At 47.3% G+C, this 18,081-nt stretch overlaps 2 protein-coding genes across 3 annotated transcripts in view; both read right to left on the reverse strand.

Annotated features, from left to right (window-relative positions):
• LOC139548275 (guanylate cyclase soluble subunit alpha-2-like) overlaps nucleotides 1-4,687 on the reverse strand; it is a 72,040-nt gene extending 67,353 nt beyond the window's left edge. For both annotated transcript variants that reach the window (XM_071357847.1, XM_071357846.1), the window contains exon 1: nucleotides 3,890-4,687. In XM_071357847.1, coding sequence (XP_071213948.1) covers nucleotides 3,890-4,126 — 237 coding nt within the window. In that variant the 5' untranslated portion in view covers nucleotides 4,127-4,687. The remainder of the gene's footprint in view (nucleotides 1-3,889) is intronic.
• Nucleotides 4,688-9,048: 4,361 nt separating this feature from the next.
• The window catches only part of cwf19l2 (CWF19 like cell cycle control factor 2), a 36,783-nt gene continuing 27,750 nt past the window's right edge, over nucleotides 9,049-18,081 (reverse strand). Inside the window, exons 15-20 of the mRNA XM_071357859.1 lie at nucleotides 10,527-10,739; nucleotides 10,323-10,439; nucleotides 10,056-10,211; nucleotides 9,895-9,975; nucleotides 9,600-9,701; nucleotides 9,049-9,461 (exon numbers count right to left, since the gene is read on the reverse strand). Of these exons, the coding sequence (XP_071213960.1) occupies nucleotides 9,321-9,461; nucleotides 9,600-9,701; nucleotides 9,895-9,975; nucleotides 10,056-10,211; nucleotides 10,323-10,439; nucleotides 10,527-10,739 (810 nt within the window). The 3' untranslated portion in view covers nucleotides 9,049-9,320. The remainder of the gene's footprint in view (nucleotides 9,462-9,599; nucleotides 9,702-9,894; nucleotides 9,976-10,055; nucleotides 10,212-10,322; nucleotides 10,440-10,526; nucleotides 10,740-18,081) is intronic.

Genomic DNA, 18,081 nt, shown 5'->3' on the forward strand with positions numbered 1-18,081 from the left:
TCTTATCAACAATGACAAAAACATTATCCTTTCCTATCAACAACGACAAAACACTATCCTTTTCTATCAACAATGACAAAACACTATCCTCTTCTATCAACAACGACAAAAACAATATCCTCTCCTATCAACAACACTATCCTTTCCTATCAACAATGACAAAAACACTATCCTCTCCTATCAACAACGACAAAAACACTATCCTCTGACTGAGACGGAGTGTGTGTGTGTGTGCATGCGCGTGTGAGAGAGAGAGATCGAGATAGAGAGAGAGAGAGACAGAGAGAGAGAGAGAGAAGAGAGAGGAGAGAGTGACAGAGAGAGAAACTAGAGAGAGAGAGACACACACAGAGAGAGTGACAGAGAGAGAAAGAGAGAGAGACAGAGAGAGAGAGACAGAGAGAGAGAGAGACAGAGAGAGAGAGACTGAGCCAGAGGGAGAGGGTTTAATATGATGAACATTAATACAATCCTGTAGCAATGGTAAAAGAACACCGTGTCAGCCTGGGGTCACCCTACGGCCTCTGCTGAAACCTGGTGTACAGGAGACCAGCATCTGGCTCATCTAACGGTCTCTGTTGAAACCTGGTGTACAGGAGACCAGCATCTGGCTCATCTAACAGCCTCTGCTGAAACCTGGTGTACAGGAGACCAGCATCTGGCTCATCTAACGACCTCTGCTGAAACCTGGTGTACAGGAGACCAGCATCTGGCTCATCTAACAGCCTCTGCTGAAACCTGGTGTACAGGAGACCAGCATCTGGCTCATCTAACGGTCTCTGTTGAAACCTGGTGTACAGGAGACCAGCATCTGGCTCATCTAACAGCCTCTGCTGAAACCTGGTGTACAGGAGACCAGCATCTGGCTCATCTAACGACCTCTGCTGAAACCTGGTGTACAGGAGACCAGCATCTGGCTCATCTAACAGCCTCTGCTGAAACCTGGTGTACAGGAGACCAGCATCTGGCTCATCTAACGGTCTCTGTTGAAACCTGGTGTACAGGAGACCAGCATCTGGCTCATCTAACGGCCTCTGTTGAAACCTGGTGTACAGGAGACCAGCATCTGGCTCATCTAACGACCTCTGCTGAAAAGTGGTGTACAGGAGACAGGCATCTGGCTCATCTAACGGCCTCTGCTGAAACCTGGTGTACAGGAGACCAGCATCTGGCTCATCTAACGGCCTCTGCTGAAACCTGGTGTACAGGAGACCAGCATCTGGCTCATCCAACGGCCTCTGCTGAAACCTGGTGTACAGGAGACCAGCATCTGGCTCATCCAACGACCTCTGCTGAAACCTGGTGTACAGGAGACCAGCATCTGGCTCATCCAACGGCCTCTGCTGAAACCTGGTGTACAGGAGACCAGCATCTGGCTCATCTAACGGCCTCTGCTGAAACCTGGTGTACAGGAGACCAGCATCTGGCTCATCCAACGGCCTCTGCTGAAACCTGGTGTACAGGAGACCAGCATCTGGCTCATCCAACGACCTCTGCTGAAACCTGGTGTACAGGAGACCAGCATCTGGCTCATCCAACGGCCTCTGCTGAAACCTGGTGTACAGGAGACCAGCATCTGGCTCATCCAACGGCCTCTGCTGAAACCTGGTGTACAGGAGACCAGCATCTGGCTCATCTAACGGCCTCTGCTGAAACCTGGTGTACAGGAGACCAGCATCTGGCTCATCCAACGGTCTCTGCTGAAACTTGGTGTACAGGAGACCAGCATCTGGCTCATCTAACGGCCTCTGCTGAAACCTGGTGTGCAGGAGACCAGCATCTGGCTCATCCAACGTTATACATACAGGTGTCCTGTGAGAATATCCTTGTTTTAGCCATTCATTCACAGAACATACGTCATCGACACACACTCACTCTCTCCACACATTACCATCAGAAAACCAGTAAACACAATGACAAGCACACATCTTTTATCACATTTCACTAGCAAACATTCACATCCCAAAGTCTTGTACATTAATCCATACACACACATACACTATGAAAAGGTGGGTTGGCTTGTTAACACACAGTGGATCAGCTGGCTGATCCATACAAACAAACAAACACACACAGACCGACACACACACACAAAGAAAAATGTGTTCATTTGTGTCTTTAGTTTTACTCTCTCCTTTCTTCTCTCCCCTCCCTCCATCATCTGTATCCTCCCTCTGCCCTCCTTTCCTCTCTCCCCTCCCTCCCTCCATCATCTGTATCCTTCCTCTGCCCTCCTTTCCTCTCTCCCCTCCCTCCCTCCATCATCTGTATCCTTCCTCTGCCCTCCTTTCCTCTCTCCCCTCCCTCCATCCATCATCTGTATCCTTCCTCTGCCCTCCTTTCCTCTCTCCATCATCTGTATACTTCCTCTGCCCTCCTTCCCTCTCTCCCCTCCCTCCATCCATCATCGGTATACTTCCTCTGCCCTCCTTCCCTCTCTCCCCTCCCTCCATCATCTGTATCCTTCCTCTGCCCTCCTTTCCTCTCTCCCCTCCCTCCCTCCATCATCTGTATCCTTCCTCTACCCTCCTTTCTTCTCTCCCCTCCCTCCCTCCATCATCTGTATCCTTCCTCTGCCCTCCTTTCTTCTCTCCATCATCTGTATACTTCCTCTGCCCTCCTTCCCTCTCTCCCCTCCCTCCATCCATCATCTGTATCCTTCCTCTGCCCTCCTTTCCTCTCTCCCCTCCCTCCCTCCATCATCTGTATCCTTCCTCTGCCCTCCTTTCCTCTCTCCATCATCTGTATACTTCCTCTGCCCTCCTTCCCTCTCTCCCCTCCCTCCATCCATCATCTGTATACTTCCTCTGCCCTCCTTCCCTCTCTCCCCTCCCTCCATCATCTGTATCCTTCCTCTGCCCTCCTTTCCTCTCTCCCCTCCCTCCCTCCATCATCTGTGTCCTTCATATGCCTTTCTCCCTCTTCAAGCAGTACTTCTCTCTCCTCTTTCTCTCTCCTCAAGCAGTTCTCCTCTCTCCTCCTCTTATCAAGCAGTATAATGTGTGGAGACAGGGGGAGGGTATGCCCATCTGTGTGTGAAGATGCTGTGTGTGTGTGTCCTCTGTTCTGGGTCACCGTGACTGGCCTGGTTGATAGTATCAGGACCGTGAAGTGAACACCAAGTACATGCTCTGTTCTCCCGGTCATGGCTGACCGCTAAGAGAGGTCCACTCCTTGCCTTGCTCTTGTACGATTGGGTCACCATGATTGCAGTGTGTGTGTGTGTGGGAGGGGGGGGGGGGGGGGGGTTAGAGAGAGGGTCGCTGTGACTGTAGGCCTCTTATTACAAGTACTGAGGCACAGACCCAGACCCAGTACTAATTCTGACAGAAGCGGGTATCATAAATATTTCATTTCAAAGCAGGCTGTGGTCTCTCTGCTTTTGGCCAGGGAGTAGCAAGTTAAGCACTTCCCTTGGACCAAGGAAATTAAAAAGAGTCTTGTATTAGACCAGGATATCTTTATCACAATAATCATCATCAAATGCATCGTTAATATCTAGCTTTTTTCTATTCCTTAATCTACACTGTTCTGTAAACACAGTTAATGATGCTGTATGCTGGAGCCCTCCCTGCCTGGTATTTTATTTCACCTGTCCACTTCTTTCATGTCAGTGCAGATGGGGCAGAGGAGGCTAGAGGGAGCCAGCTAAACTACACGCTGTAAACAATCTGCCTTCAGTACTCACCAGAACTCACCCAGAACAACCTCATCACCCAGTAATGGGTGATATAGAATAGGCCGTATCTACTACCCATTCTTCTCTCTCTCTCGTTATTCTAACAGTCATCTCCAGGGTGCTGGCCCTTGTGTAATCACGCAGGTGATGCATGCAGAGGGGAGAGAGAAATACCGGAGAAAATCTGCGGTTTTTGTTACTGTATCCTACCGTGGGCGACGTTAACCTCCTCAAGCTCTCCCCGAGCGAGTCCAGGTTCACGCGCTTCCGTCTTGTCGCCCGTTTGGGTCCCGGTGCGTCCTCGAACGGGCACGCGAGCTTCTCCACGGGGCTCTTGCCGTTCCAGATGCGTGAAAATGGGCAGGAGTCGCCATCATCTCCAGGGCTCTCCAGGCACTCCGAGCCCATCGAGCTGAACGACTCTGACGAGATCTTGCGCGAGGACATGCTGCTGCTGCTAAGCGCGAGAAGTCCGGGCGCGTACGCGTGCGGCGACGAAACAACACACGGCTACGGGGACTCATCAGATTCACTTGCGTGGGAAAGATTGGGAGGCGCGCGCGCCGGTCAAGAGCGACACTAACGGCACGCGAGCATTTAGAGAAAAAACAAATATGCTATCGCGACGTCCAGATAGGGACTAGATTCGCAAGCTGAATCTCATGTCTAACGGTTTTAACGGTTGTCCTTTTTGTTTTCCCTTTGAAATCCCAGTTGGAAGTATTTTGCCTGCTGCGCACCTCTCTACTATCAAATCATGTGCGGCTTCACGGCTTTCTGACTCTGTCTGTGTGAACTACTCATCCTTTCATTCCTTCATCCTCTCATCCCTGCAGTTGGCTGGCTGTATTCCTCTCCGGTGGGCGGGAAACGGTGTGTCCAGGTGCGGGCCTGAGGAGGATCGGAAGATACCGAGAGATGCTCGCGCAGTCAGCATGCAGTCAAACATCAGCTCGAGCCGCTGCCTGGTGGAGTTATATCTGTCCACTCTGCTCTACTGCATCACTATTCTACACTACCTCCATCCGCCACAGCCAATCAGATATAATATCAGATTTAACCCTGCCCCTCTTACCATCCATATGAGACCATTCTACTTTAGTCTAGGGCTATGCTAATGTATGGCGCAGATACTGACGGAGGAGACACTAGACTACTACAGGCAACTGCAGGAGAAACCAAGACATAACCTACAAATCAAATAGGCCTAGTGTTTGCATGTGATTTTATCCTTTATATATTTTTTTTGCATACATACACCCTGGATAAACACATACTGCATACACATAGACAGACATACAAACCTGCACATGACAGACAGACACAGAGAGAGAGGCACAGACAACCATAGGATGCAAAACATACTTACACATGCACAGCGGGCATTTTCCTGGATGTGCGATTCTTAAATGTTTTTTCTTTGCCAAAGCAGTGTGCCCCGACACAAATAGTTTACATTGAAATACACTATATATACAAAAGTATGTGAAAATCCCTTCAAATTAGTGGATTTGGCTATTTCAGTCACACCCGTTGCTGACAGGTGTATAAAATCGAGCACACAGCCATGTGATCTCCATAGACAAACATTGGCAGTAGAATGGTCTTACTGAAGAGCTGTGACTTTCAATGTGACACCGTCATAGGATGCCACCTTTCCAACAAGTCAGTTTGTAAAATGTCTGCCCTGCTAGAGCTGTCCCGGTCAGCTGTAAGTGCTGTTATTGTGAATCTAGGAGCAATAACAGCTCAGCCGCGAAGTGGTAGGCCACACAAGCTCACAGAATGGGACCGCCGAGCGCTGAAGCGCCTAACGTGTAAAAATGGTCTGTCCTCAGTTGCAACACTCACTACCAAGTTCCAAACTACCTTTGGAAACAACGTCAGGTCAAGAACTGTTCGTCGGGAGCTTTATGAAATGGGTTTACATGGCCGAGCTTGCACACTGCCAAGCGTTAGCTGGAGAGGTGTAAAGCTCGCCGCCATTGGACTCTGGAGCAGTGGAAACGCGTTCTCTGAAGTGATGAATCACGCTTCACCATCTGGCAATCCAATGGACGAATCTGGGTTTGACAGATACCAGGAAAACACTACCTGCCCGAATGCATAGTGCCAACTGAAAAGTTTGGTGGAGAAGGAATAATCGTCTGGGGCTGTTTTTCATGGTTCGGGCTAGGAGCTTTGTTCCAGTGAAGGGAAATCCCCTGTGCACAAAGCGAGGTCCATACAGAAACGGTTTGTCGAGATCGGTGGGGAAGAACTTGACTGGCCTGCACAAAGCCCTGACCTCAACCCCATGCAGAACCTTTGGGATGAATTGGAACGCCAACTGCGAGCCAGGCCTAATCACCCAACATCAGTGCCCAACCTCACTACTGCTCTTGTGGCTGAATGGAAGCAAGTCCCCGCAGCAATGTTCCAACATCTAGTGGAAAGCCTTCCCAGAAGAGTAGGCTGTTAAAGCAGCAAAGAAGGGACCGACTCCATATTAATGCCCAAGATTTTGGAATGAGATTTTTGACGAGCAGGTGTCCACATACACTACATGAACAAAAGTATGTTCAGTCTCTCCCCATCCCCCCTCACTTATCTAGCTACACGACCTCAATCACCATAAAACGATAAATCAATAACACTGCCAGAAGGATATTTAATAAATCTGCAGCAACAATTTAACCACAACTCTCTGGAGATTAAAAGCAAGGAAATCCTTGGCTGTGTGTTCGCTCCGAGGATGGGTCGATTGTATAATACCTTTAACAAATCATTAGATGATTAGGGTTATTGAAGATTATAATTAAATGTTACATGAAGACAACAATACTGCTTACGCAATGCTTGTTATTATTGAAAGGGAACATAGCCTACAGTATGAAGACTCGTCCCTTCAGTTGACATTACCGAAAACCCAGCTTCAATTTGAAAGCCATTATTTAGATTGTGTTGTGTGTGGTATCCATAAAAGCCCTTTTCGACAAACGGAATCTTCCATGTCTCCCCCATCTCCCTCCAGATCAACAGCCTGTATTTACAGTTGTAATTGCCTTAAGGTATGCTTTTTCTGGAGATGTTGAGCAAGAGACTGCCCAGACATCACAATGCACCTAAATACAACAGACAGAATAAAACACAAAAGATGTTAATGTCAGTCAGAGACACTCACACACCCAAACGTAACATAGTTCGGTCACATGAAATTAGCAGCGCTAGCAGAGATGGTGCATGAAGTGGCTCCGAGGTGCCTACCGTTGAGTCACACAGGTGCCTCTGGTCATTCAGAGATACACTCACCTCCCCCTTGTCTGATCTAGTTCCAACTGACTGTAGGCTTGTATTTCAGAACTAAACTTAGGCTGCGTTCAGACAAGCAGCCCATTAGATTTTTCCCCCCACTAATTGTTCCAAATGATCTTTTTTAGATCTGATTGGTAAAAAAAAAAGGGCCAATTCATGAATAAAATATCAGAATTGGGCTGCCTGTCTAAACGCAGCCATACAGGCCCTGTAGGACTAACAGAGTCTGCTCTACCCTGTGTTTGTGTGTAAAACTGTAAAACCAAGTCTGACCCATACTGCGATAAACGGCACCGTTAATCAGAAGTGGTCGGGTTAGTCACGGGATACGGGCTGACGGTGTGTGGATGGCTGGGTGTGAGGGAGAGACACAAAATGCGTCAGCAGGAAGAGGACAGCAGAGTGGAGCTTGGCTGTGAATCTGTCCCAGGTCCATCTAAGTGGACATAATCACAGATCACTCGTCACCACTATAACACCATTACTGATGACCATTTACTGTCTACTACACACACAGACACTGAGACATACCACTGACACACACGAGAGTGGAGATGAGTGATAAGAGAAAGATGGAGAGAGGAGAGAGATGGACTTAAATAACAGGATAGGGAGGAGAGAGGTCTTCCAGGGGACAGTACTAAGAGCCAGTGTAGTGGTTAACTCATGTCAGGAACAATCTAGTGTCTGAATGATGAAGGCAGCTGCTGGGTCAGGTTTGCTGTTTAGCTACGAGTAAAAGTGTGTGTGTGGGGCTGTGTTTTTGGTGTTTACAAGTTACCTAATGACAAAGCAGGGAATTAAAATGAACCAACACTTCTCTTTTTATACTAACACTAACTTGGCAGATAACTACTGTACTTTGAGGGGAAAATGTACTTGCTACGATTGTGATATATGGTTGTCTCCCCTAGATATTTAAAGATGAGTGCACTAATTGATAGATATTTGAAGATGAGTGCACTAATTGATAGATATTTAAAGATGAGTGCACTAATTGATAGATATTTAAAGATGAGTGCACTAATTGATAGATATTTGAAGATGAGTGCACTAATTGATAGATATTTGAAGATGAGTGCACTAATTGATAGATATTTGAAGATGAGTGCACTAATTGATAGATATTTAAAGATGAGTGCACTAATTGATAGATATTTGAAGATGAGTGCACTAATTGATAGATATTTGAAGATGAGTGCACTAATTGATAGATATTTGAAGATGAGTGCACTAATTGATAGATATTTGAAGATGAGTGCACTAATTGATAGATATTTAAAGATGAGTGCACTAATTGATAGATATTTGAAGATGAGTGCACTAATTGATAGATATTTGAAGATGAGTGCACTAATTGATAGATATTTGAAGATGAGTGCACTAATTGATAGATATTTGAAGATGAGTGCACTAATTGATAGATATTTGAAGATGAGTGCACTAATTGATAGATATTTGAAGATGAGTGCACTAATTGATAGATATTTAAAGATGAGTGCACTAATTGATAGATATTTGAAGATGAGTGCACTAATTGATAGATATTTGAAGATGAGTGCACTAATTGATAGATATTTGAAGATGAGTGCACTAATTGATAGATATTTAAAGATGAGTGCACTAATTGATAGATATTTAAAGATGAGTGCACTAATTGATAGATATTTAAAGATGAGTGCACTAATTGATAGATATTTGAAGATGAGTGCACTAATTGATAGATATTTGAAGATGAGTGCACTAATTGATAGATATTTGAAGATGAGTGCACTAATTGATAGATATTTGAAGATGAGTGCACTAATTGATAGATATTTAAAGATGAGTGCACTAATTGATAGATATTTAAAGATGAGTGCACTAATTGATAGATATTTGAAGATGAGTGCACTAATTGATAGATATTTGAAGATGAGTGCACTAATTGATAGATATTTGAAGATGAGTGCACTAATTGATAGATATTTGAAGATGAGTGCACTAATTGATAGATATTTGAAGATGAGTGCACTAATTGTAAGTGGCTCTGGATAAGAGTGTTTGCTAAATGACAAAAGTAAAAGAACAGAAAGCATCATAATCATTTCTTTTTAAGAGGGTAAAACAACGTATCCCAACATACACAACAATTGTACATCAGCTTTTAAAACAGTTATTTTATGGCCCATATTTAATCAGAATAATCTCAGAGTAAAACAATGTGTTGACAGGATCAGAGGATTATAAAGCAGACAGATTCTTCGTCTCAGAAGACAAGGCGGGGCTAACGCCATATGGCTTGCAGTTACATCTACTGTATATTTGCAGGGGCTAGGGGATTATTGAGATGTGTTGGTTGGTTGGTTCAGCTGTCCGTCTTGTTGCAGTCAAAGGGTTTCCACCACTGGGAGAACTCAAGGACTTTCTTCCGCTGGTCGTCAAAGTTCTCTCTGATGGACTTCCTCCATATCCTCGGCTCCACGTCCAACATCCCCCCAACTATCTCCTGAAGAGAGGGGAGAGGAGTGGGAGAGAAGGAGAGGAGGGAAGGAGGGAAGAGGAGAAGGATGGGGAAAGGAGGGAGAAGGTTTAGAGTGATACAGCGGACAGTAAAAGCACCCCATAGAGGTTGTAATTCACTGACCTTGCCAAAGTAGTGGGGGAACTTGAGTTCGTTTTCAATGACGTGAGCAAAGCCCCCCTGAAGACCAAAGTCTACTGAGAAATATGGCAGACCCCGCGGCACCTGGCACAGAGAGAACACACCGTCATACACATACTCACAGAATACACCCCTCTAAAAACCCTCTCTCGGGGGCAGGGACAGGCACCTGGTCCTGGAGCTTGGTGGAGGGAGGGAGGGACAGAGAGGGGGAAAGAGGGATGAAAACAGTTCAGGAGTGAGGAAGAAGGAAAGAGAAGATGGAGGTATAACTCACAGCGTGGCGGATGTCTTTGGAGGAGAGATCCACAACCTTCTTATTCATGGCCCACTCCTCATCACATTCCATGATGGCTTTCTGTAGGACACACACAGTATTAACCCAGACAGCTCATCTATGTTATAGATGGTTTCTATAGGACACACACACACACATACCTTAAAGTAGATAGGAGCCATGTCTCCCAGTTCTCTGGGTAGAGGGATACACTCCAGGACCATGTGCTGGCGTCTCTTTGGGTTCATGTGGGTCTCCATAAACACACAGTCCTGATCCTGAGACTCAAACATCTGCACCAGCGCCCTGCGGAACACCTGCACACAGGACAAACACAAACTCCAATCTCTGCCTTCTAGACCAATCAGTGAAAATCCCAAAGGTGGGAGGGCATGTCTAGGCTGTAGTAGAGTTTTTGATTGGCTGACCTGGATCTCGGTCCACACGTCCTCGTCCAATCCAGTGGCAGAGCAGTGGTGTTGCAGTGGAGTGATCAGACAGTGACCCTCTGTCAGAGACACACCTCCAGGCAGGCTCAGATACACCTGCGGAGACACACACACCAGTCAAAGAACACAGACACACCCCAATCTGACACCACAAATCCCAATGGGCCAAACCCTCCTTCTCACCTTGGTTCCTATGGCGATGAGCAGGTGTTTCTGGAGCTCAGGGTTGCTGAAGCAGTGACGGCATTTCTCCATGGTAACGGCCAGTCGCCTGTGCTCCGCGATGGCTCTGCTCCTCATCCTCTCCTCGTCTCGCCCCTCGCCCTCTCTCTGAGCCACGCTGGAAACAAACATATCATCCAGGGTGTAGTTGTCGTCGTCTGTCTTCCCCATCATCTGAGGGAGAGAGAGAAATGTGTTTGTTTGCTCACTGTTTGCCTAATGGGTGATTATTTACTTATCATAGTGATTTCCCCATGAGTCGGTGCATGGCCTTGAGTTCCGTTTTCAACACACACCACACACCCCACACACAGAGAGAGAGAGAGAGAGAGAGAGAGAGAGAGAGAGAGAGACCCAAAGGGCTAATCAATCAGTCTATCAATACAAATCCATATTGCTGTAGCCGGGTCAGTTAACAGACGTCATTGCTGTAGCTGAATAAACATCACACGAGGGAGCATTGAACAGCGGGCGAATATTCCCACTATTCACATCGCACACAGAAACAAGATAGGAGGGTGCTTTGAAAAGTTGTTTGTGTTGGTTCAGTTGTCACAACTAAGTGTTGCTTCTAGGATTTTGTTTTTATGGCAGTGACAGAGGCGTCTCCATGGACACAGGGTGAGCCGTGGGGATGTCGTGTCTCCACACCCTGTCCTGACTGATTGACAGGTCTGGGTCTGTGTGAAAGCAGGCCTAGGTGTGTGTACAAAATGTCCAACTAGTCTATTGTATGTGTGTGAGCATGGTGTGTGCAGTCCATCACCTTATCACCCATGAAAACCCAACAACTCATTGGGTAGTCAGAACTGCATCACCCATACCACACCTCTACCAGTGCCTCCCTTCAGGAGGGAAGACTCTAGAAGAGGAACAAAAGGCTGATCTAATATTAGCTCCAATTGCTCTACTCTAATTCCAGCACTAATTTCCTCTTTCTCTCTGAGACAGAGCAAAGGGGAGACACTCGCTCCAGCTAAAGCCACTTACAGATACTAAGGCATGATAAGTGCATGTTTGACTATGTGTGCTGGGCCAGTGTGGGGCTTATATTGCCAGCCTTCACTCGGTGGATAATGAATCAATTACACACACACACACACACACACACACACACGGTTAATTGCCACACCTCAATGCTGGAATTTTAGACAACTTCTACCTGGGCCACACATGTACCCTACTCCCTGAATGGGACTTTGCCTTGTTTAGATTGAGCAACAATGGTGGAACAGGGAACCAAGAAAGTGCAAACTGCAAATGCTTCTGGAATCCGACCTGTTACGACATAGAAGGTATAGGAAAGAAAATACAGCAGCGTATAAAAGACTAGCTATCCTACCCTGGCCCCATTAAAGACAAGCTATCCTACCCTGGCCCCATTAATGACTAGCTATCCTACCCTGGCCCCATTAAAGACTAGCTATCCTACCCTGGCCCCATTAACAACTAGCTATCCTACCCTGGCCCCATTAACAACTAGCTATCCTACCCTGGCCCCATTAACGACTAGCTATCCTACCCTGGCCCCATTAACGACTAGCTATCCTACCATGGCCCCATTAAAGACAAGCTATCCTACCCTGGCCCCATTAATGACTAGCTATCCTACCCTGGCCCCATTAAAGACTAGCTATCCTACCCTGGCCCCATTAAAGACTAGCTATCCTACCCTGGCCCCATTAACAACTAGCTGTCCTACCCTGGCCCCATTAACAACTAGCTGTCCTACCCTGGCCCAATTAAAGACTAGCTATCTTACCCTGGCCCCATTAAAGACTAGCTATCCTACCCTGGCACCATTAAAGACTAGCTATCCTACCCTGGCACCATTGAAACATCAGAAATACCAGGTCTAGGATTTAGGCATAGTGTAGATGCATCCAGCTGCTGAAAATATATATTTGCATGTGGTAAGGGAAAACTAAACACAGACAAACGTTGATACAAGATGTACAACATTTTAAGACCATTTAAGACCAGAGCTATTAACTGGTTAAAGCCATAAGGACCAGGGTGGTGGATGAGGAGTAAACAGGGACAGTGTTAAAGCCAAAAGGACCAGGGTGGTGGATGAGGAGTAAACAGGGACAGTGTTAAAGCCAAAAGGACCGGGGTAGTGGATGAGGAGTAAACAGGGACAGTGTAAAAGCCATAAGGACCAGGGTGGTGGATGAGGCGTAAACAGGGACAGTGTTAAAGCCATAAGGACCAGGGTGGTGGATGATGAGTAAACAGGGACAGTGTTAAAGCCAAAAGGACCAGGGTGGTGGATGAGGAGTAAACAGGGACAGTGTTAAAGCCATAAGGACCGGGGTAGTGGATGAGGAGTAAACAGGGACAGTGTTAAAGCCATAAGGACCAGGGTGGTGGTTGAGGAGTAAACAGGGACAGTGTTAAAGCCAAAAGGACCAGGGTGGTGGATGAGGAGTAAACAGGGACAGTGTTAAAGCCATAAGGACCGGGGTAGTGGATGAGGAGTAAACAGGGACAGTGTTAAAGCCATAAGGACCAGGGTGGTGGATGATGAGTAAACAGGGACAGTGTTAAAGCCATAAGGACCAGGGTGGTGGATGAGGAGTAAACAGGGACAGTGTTAAAGCCATAAGGACCAGGGTGGTGGATGAGTAGTAAACAGGGACAGTGTTAAAGCCATAAGGACCAGGGTGGTGGATGATGAGTAAACAGGGACAGTGTTAAAGCCATAAGGACCAGGGTGGTAGATGAGGAGTAAACAGGGACAGTGTTAAAGCCATAAGGACCAGGGTGGTGGATGAGGAGTAAACAGGGACAGTGTTAAAGCCATAAGGACCAGGGTGGTGGATGAGGAGTAAACAGGGACAGTGTTAAAGCCATAAGGACCAGGGTGGTGGATGAGGAGTAAACAGGGACAGTGTTAAAGCCATAAGGACCAGGGTAGTGGTGTTGAGACAATGACTTTCTCTCCATGCACATTATAAATATAAAAATGATTAGATGTAGTATTTATAGTCACTATGTCATGGTAACTGTAGTAGTATTTATAGTCACTATGTCATGGTAACTGTAGTAGTATTTATAGTCACTATGTCATGGTAACTGTAGTAGTATTTATAGTCACCATGTCATGGTAACTATTTATAGTCACTATGTTATGGTAACTGTAGTAGTATTTATAGTCACTATGTCATGGTAACTATTTATAGTCACTATGTCATGGTAACTGTAGTAGTATTTATAGTCACTATGTCATGGTAACTATTTATAGTCACTATGTCATGGTAACTGTAGTAGTATTTATAGTCACTATGTCATGGTAACTATTTATAGTCACTATGTCATGGTAACTATTTATAGTCACTATGTCATGGTAACTATTTATAGTCACTATGTCATGGTAACTGTAGTAGTATTTATAGTCACTATGTCATGGTAACTATAGTAGTATTTATAGTCACTATGTCATGGTAACTATTTATAGTCACTATGTCATGGTAACTGTAGTAGTATTTATAGTCACTATGTCATGGTAACTATAGTAGTATTTATAGTCACTATGTCATGGTAACTATTTATAGTCACTATGTCATGGTAACTAGTAGTATTTATAGTCACTATGTCATGGTAACTATAGTAGTATTTATAGTCACTATGTCATGGTAACTAGTAGTATTTATAGTCACTATGCCATGGTAACTATAGTAGTATTTATAGTCACTATGTCATGGTAACTATTTATAGTCACTATGTCATGGTAACTGTAGTAGTATTTATAGTCACTATGTCATGGTAACTATAGTAGTATTTATAGTCACTATGTCATGGTAACTATTTATAGTCACTATGTCATGGTAACTAGTAGTATTTATAGTCACTATGTCATGGTAACTATAGTAGTATTTATAGAGTCTCTGCTTAAGGAGAGTGTGTGTGGTGCTAATGATACAGCCCACAGAGAGCTAAAAAGGTGCAACTTTGTCGCTTTCATTTTGAATCGCCATGGCAACTCCGATGTCTCCAAGGGTTTATTAATAATGCGCACTCTCTCCCTCCATCACCCCCTCTCCATCCCTCCCTCTCATCCCCATCCCTATCTCCATCCCCATCTCTCCCCATCCATCTCATCCCTATCTTCATCCCCATCTCTCCCCATCCCCCACTCTCCCGCCCCATCTCTCCATTGAAATCTCTCCCCATCCCCCACTCTCCCTCCTCATCCCCATCTCTCCATCGAAATCTCTCCCTCTCCCCCATCCCTCCCTCTCATCCCCATCTCTCCATATCCATCTCTATCCCCATCTCTCCCCCTCAACATCTCTCCCTCCCTCCCTCCATCCATCCCCATCTCTCCCTCTCCCCCATCCCTCCCTCTCATCCCCATCTCTCCATATCCATCTCAATCTCCATCCCCATCTCTCCCCCTCAACATCTCTCCCTCCCTCCATATCTCTCCCTCCCTCCATATCTCTCCCTCCCTCCATATCTCTCCCTCCCTCCATATCTCTCCCTCCCTCCATCCATCTCTCCCTCCCTCCATCCATCTCTCCCTCCATCCATCTCTCCCCTCACCATCCCTCCCTCTCTCTCTCCCTCCCTCCATATCTCCCCATCCCCCTCTCTATCCACATCTCCCCCTCTCCCTCCACATCTCCCTCTCTCCACCCCACCGTCTCCCTCTCTCCACCCCCCCGTCTCCCTCCATCCCCATCCACATCTCGCCCCTCTCCATCCCTCCCTCCGTCTATCCCTTTCCATCCCCATCTCTCCCCCTCCCTCCCTCCCATCCCCGTCTCCCTCCCTCCCCATCTCTCCCCCTCCCTCCCTCCCATCCCCGTCTCCCTCCCTCTCTCTCCCTCCCCCTGTCTCTCCCCATCACCATCTTGCCCCCTCTCCGTCTCCATTCCTCCATCTTTCTCCCTCCCTCCATCTCTCTCTCCCTCCATCCCTTTCCATCTCTCCCTCTCTCCCCATCTCTCTCTCCCATCCCCCTGTCTCCCTCTCCCCATGTCTCCCTCCCCATCCCCATCTCCCTCTCTCCCTCCCTCCCCATACCTCCCTCTCCCCACCCCCCATCTTCTTCCCCCCTTTCACCTCTCCATCCCTCCCTCCCCAATCATCCATCCATCCATCCATCCCTCCCTCCCCAATCATCCATCCATCCATCCCTCTCCATCCACCCCTCCCAGCCCCCTGTCTCCCTCTCCCCATCCCCCTGTCTCCCTCCCTCTCCATCCACATCTCTCCCTCTCCCCCATCTTCTTCCCCCCTTTCACCACCCCATCCCTCCCTCCTTTCACCTCTCCATCCCTCCCTCCCTCTCCATCCCTCCCTCCCTCCCCTCCCATCCCCTCTCCCCATACCACCCTCTCCCCACCCCCCATCTTCTTCCCCCCTTTCACCTCTCCATCCCTCCCTCCCCAATCATCCATCCATCCATCCATCCCTCCCTCCCCAATCATCCATCCATCCATCCCTCTCCATCCATCCCTCCCAGCCCCCTGTCTCCCTCTCCCCATCCCCCTGTCTCCCTCCCTCTCCATCCACATCTCTCCCTCTCCCCCATCTTCTTCCCCCCTTTCACCACCCCATCCCTCCCTCCTTTCACCTCTCCATCCCTCCCTCCCATCCCCTCTCCCCTCTCCCCTCTCAGCGTTCAACACCATAGTGCCCTCAAAGCTCATCACTAAGCTAGGGTCCCTGGAACTAAACACCACCCTCTGCAACTGGATCCTGGACTTCCTGACGGGCCGCCCCCAGGTGGTAAGGGTAGGTAACAACACATCCGCCATGCTGATCCTTAACACGGGGGCCTCTCAGGGGTGCGTGCTCAGTCCCCTCCTGTACTTCATGTTCACTCATGACTGCACGGCCAGGCACAACTCCAAAACCATAATTTAGTTTGCCGATGACACAACAGTGGTAGGCCTGTCCACCAACAATGACAAGACAGCCTGTAGGGAGGTCAGAAACCTGGCAGTGTGGTGCCATGACAACAACCTCTCCCTCAACATGACCAAGGAGATAATTGTGGACTACAGGAAAAGGAGGGCCGAGCACGCCCCCATTCTCATCTACGGGGCTGCAGTGGAGAAGGTTAAGAGCTATAGTTCCTTGGTGACCATATCGCCAACAAACTAACATGGTCCAAGCACACCAAGACAGCTGTGAAGTGGGCACAACAAAACCCTTTTCCCCTCAGGAGACTGAAAAGATTTGGCATGGGTCCTCCGATCCTCAAAAGGCTCTACAGCGGCACCATCGAGAGCATCATGACTGGTTGCATCACTGCCTGGTATGGCAACTGCTCGGCCACCGACCGCAAGACACTACAGAGGGTAGTGTGTACGGCCTAGTACATCACTGAGGCCAAGCTTCCTGCAATCCAAGACCTCTATACCAGGCGGTGTCAGAGGAAGGCCCAAAAAATTGTCAAAGACTCCAGCAACCCTAGTCAGACTGTTTTCTCTGCTACCGCATGACAAGCGATACCGGAGTGCCAAGTCTATGTCCGAGAGGCTTCTAAACAGCTTCTACCCCCAAGCCATAAGACTACTGAATATCTAATCTAATCAATCAATCAAGTTTATTTTATATAGCCCTTCGTACATCAGCTAATATCTCGAAGTGCTGTACAGAAACCCAGCCTAAAACCCCAAACAGCAAGCAATGCAGATCTAATGGCTACCCAGACTACTTGCACTGTCCCCCCCCCCCCCCCCCCCCCTCTTTTTTACACTGCTGCTACTCTTGCATAAGCATAAGTCACTTTAATAACTCCACCCACATGTTTATACTACCTCAATTACCTCGACTAACCGGTGCCCCTGCACATTGACTCTGTACAGGTTCGAACCCACTGTATATAGCCTCGTTATTGTTATTTTACTGCTGCTCTTTTATTATTTGTTACTTTATTTATTATTTTTTTGAGGTATTTTTTCTTAAAACTGCATTGTTGGTTAAGGGCTTGTAAGTAAGCATTTCACTTTAAGGTCTACACCTGTTGTATTCGGCGCATGTTACAAATACCATTTGATTTGATCAACAGGCAGAGTGAGACTTACTGTACAGAAACACAGGGAGGACATATTGAGGAGTTATAGTGATGCTGGCGGTGTGTGTGTCACTGTTGTCCTGTGGCTTCTCTCAGTGGGGGGCTCCCAGGCAGTCACTCTAACCTATGAGGATCTCCTGAGACCACTGAAGCTGCGCAACCTCAATGAGTATCTGGGGAAGTGGGTGTCTATTGCTGACAGTTAAAATAGTTCTACGTGGGTAGTCAGGAGGCCAACAACACAGTGCCTGAATCACAGGAGGCTGCTGACTGGAGGACGGCTCATAATAATGCTGGAACGGAGCTAATGGAATTAAACACTTGGAAACCATGCGTTTGATGTATTTGATACCATTGCACTTTTTCTGCTCCAGCCATTACAATGAATACGTCCTCCCCAATGAAGCTGTCACCAACCTCCTGTGGCCTGGAGGTCTCGGTGCTGGTCAGTACTCAGAAGACTTGACGGCATCCAGTTCTATC

Source organism: Salvelinus alpinus, chromosome 21, assembly GCF_045679555.1.
Source record: "Salvelinus alpinus chromosome 21, SLU_Salpinus.1, whole genome shotgun sequence".
Lineage (NCBI taxonomy): Eukaryota > Metazoa > Chordata > Actinopteri > Salmoniformes > Salmonidae > Salvelinus > Salvelinus alpinus.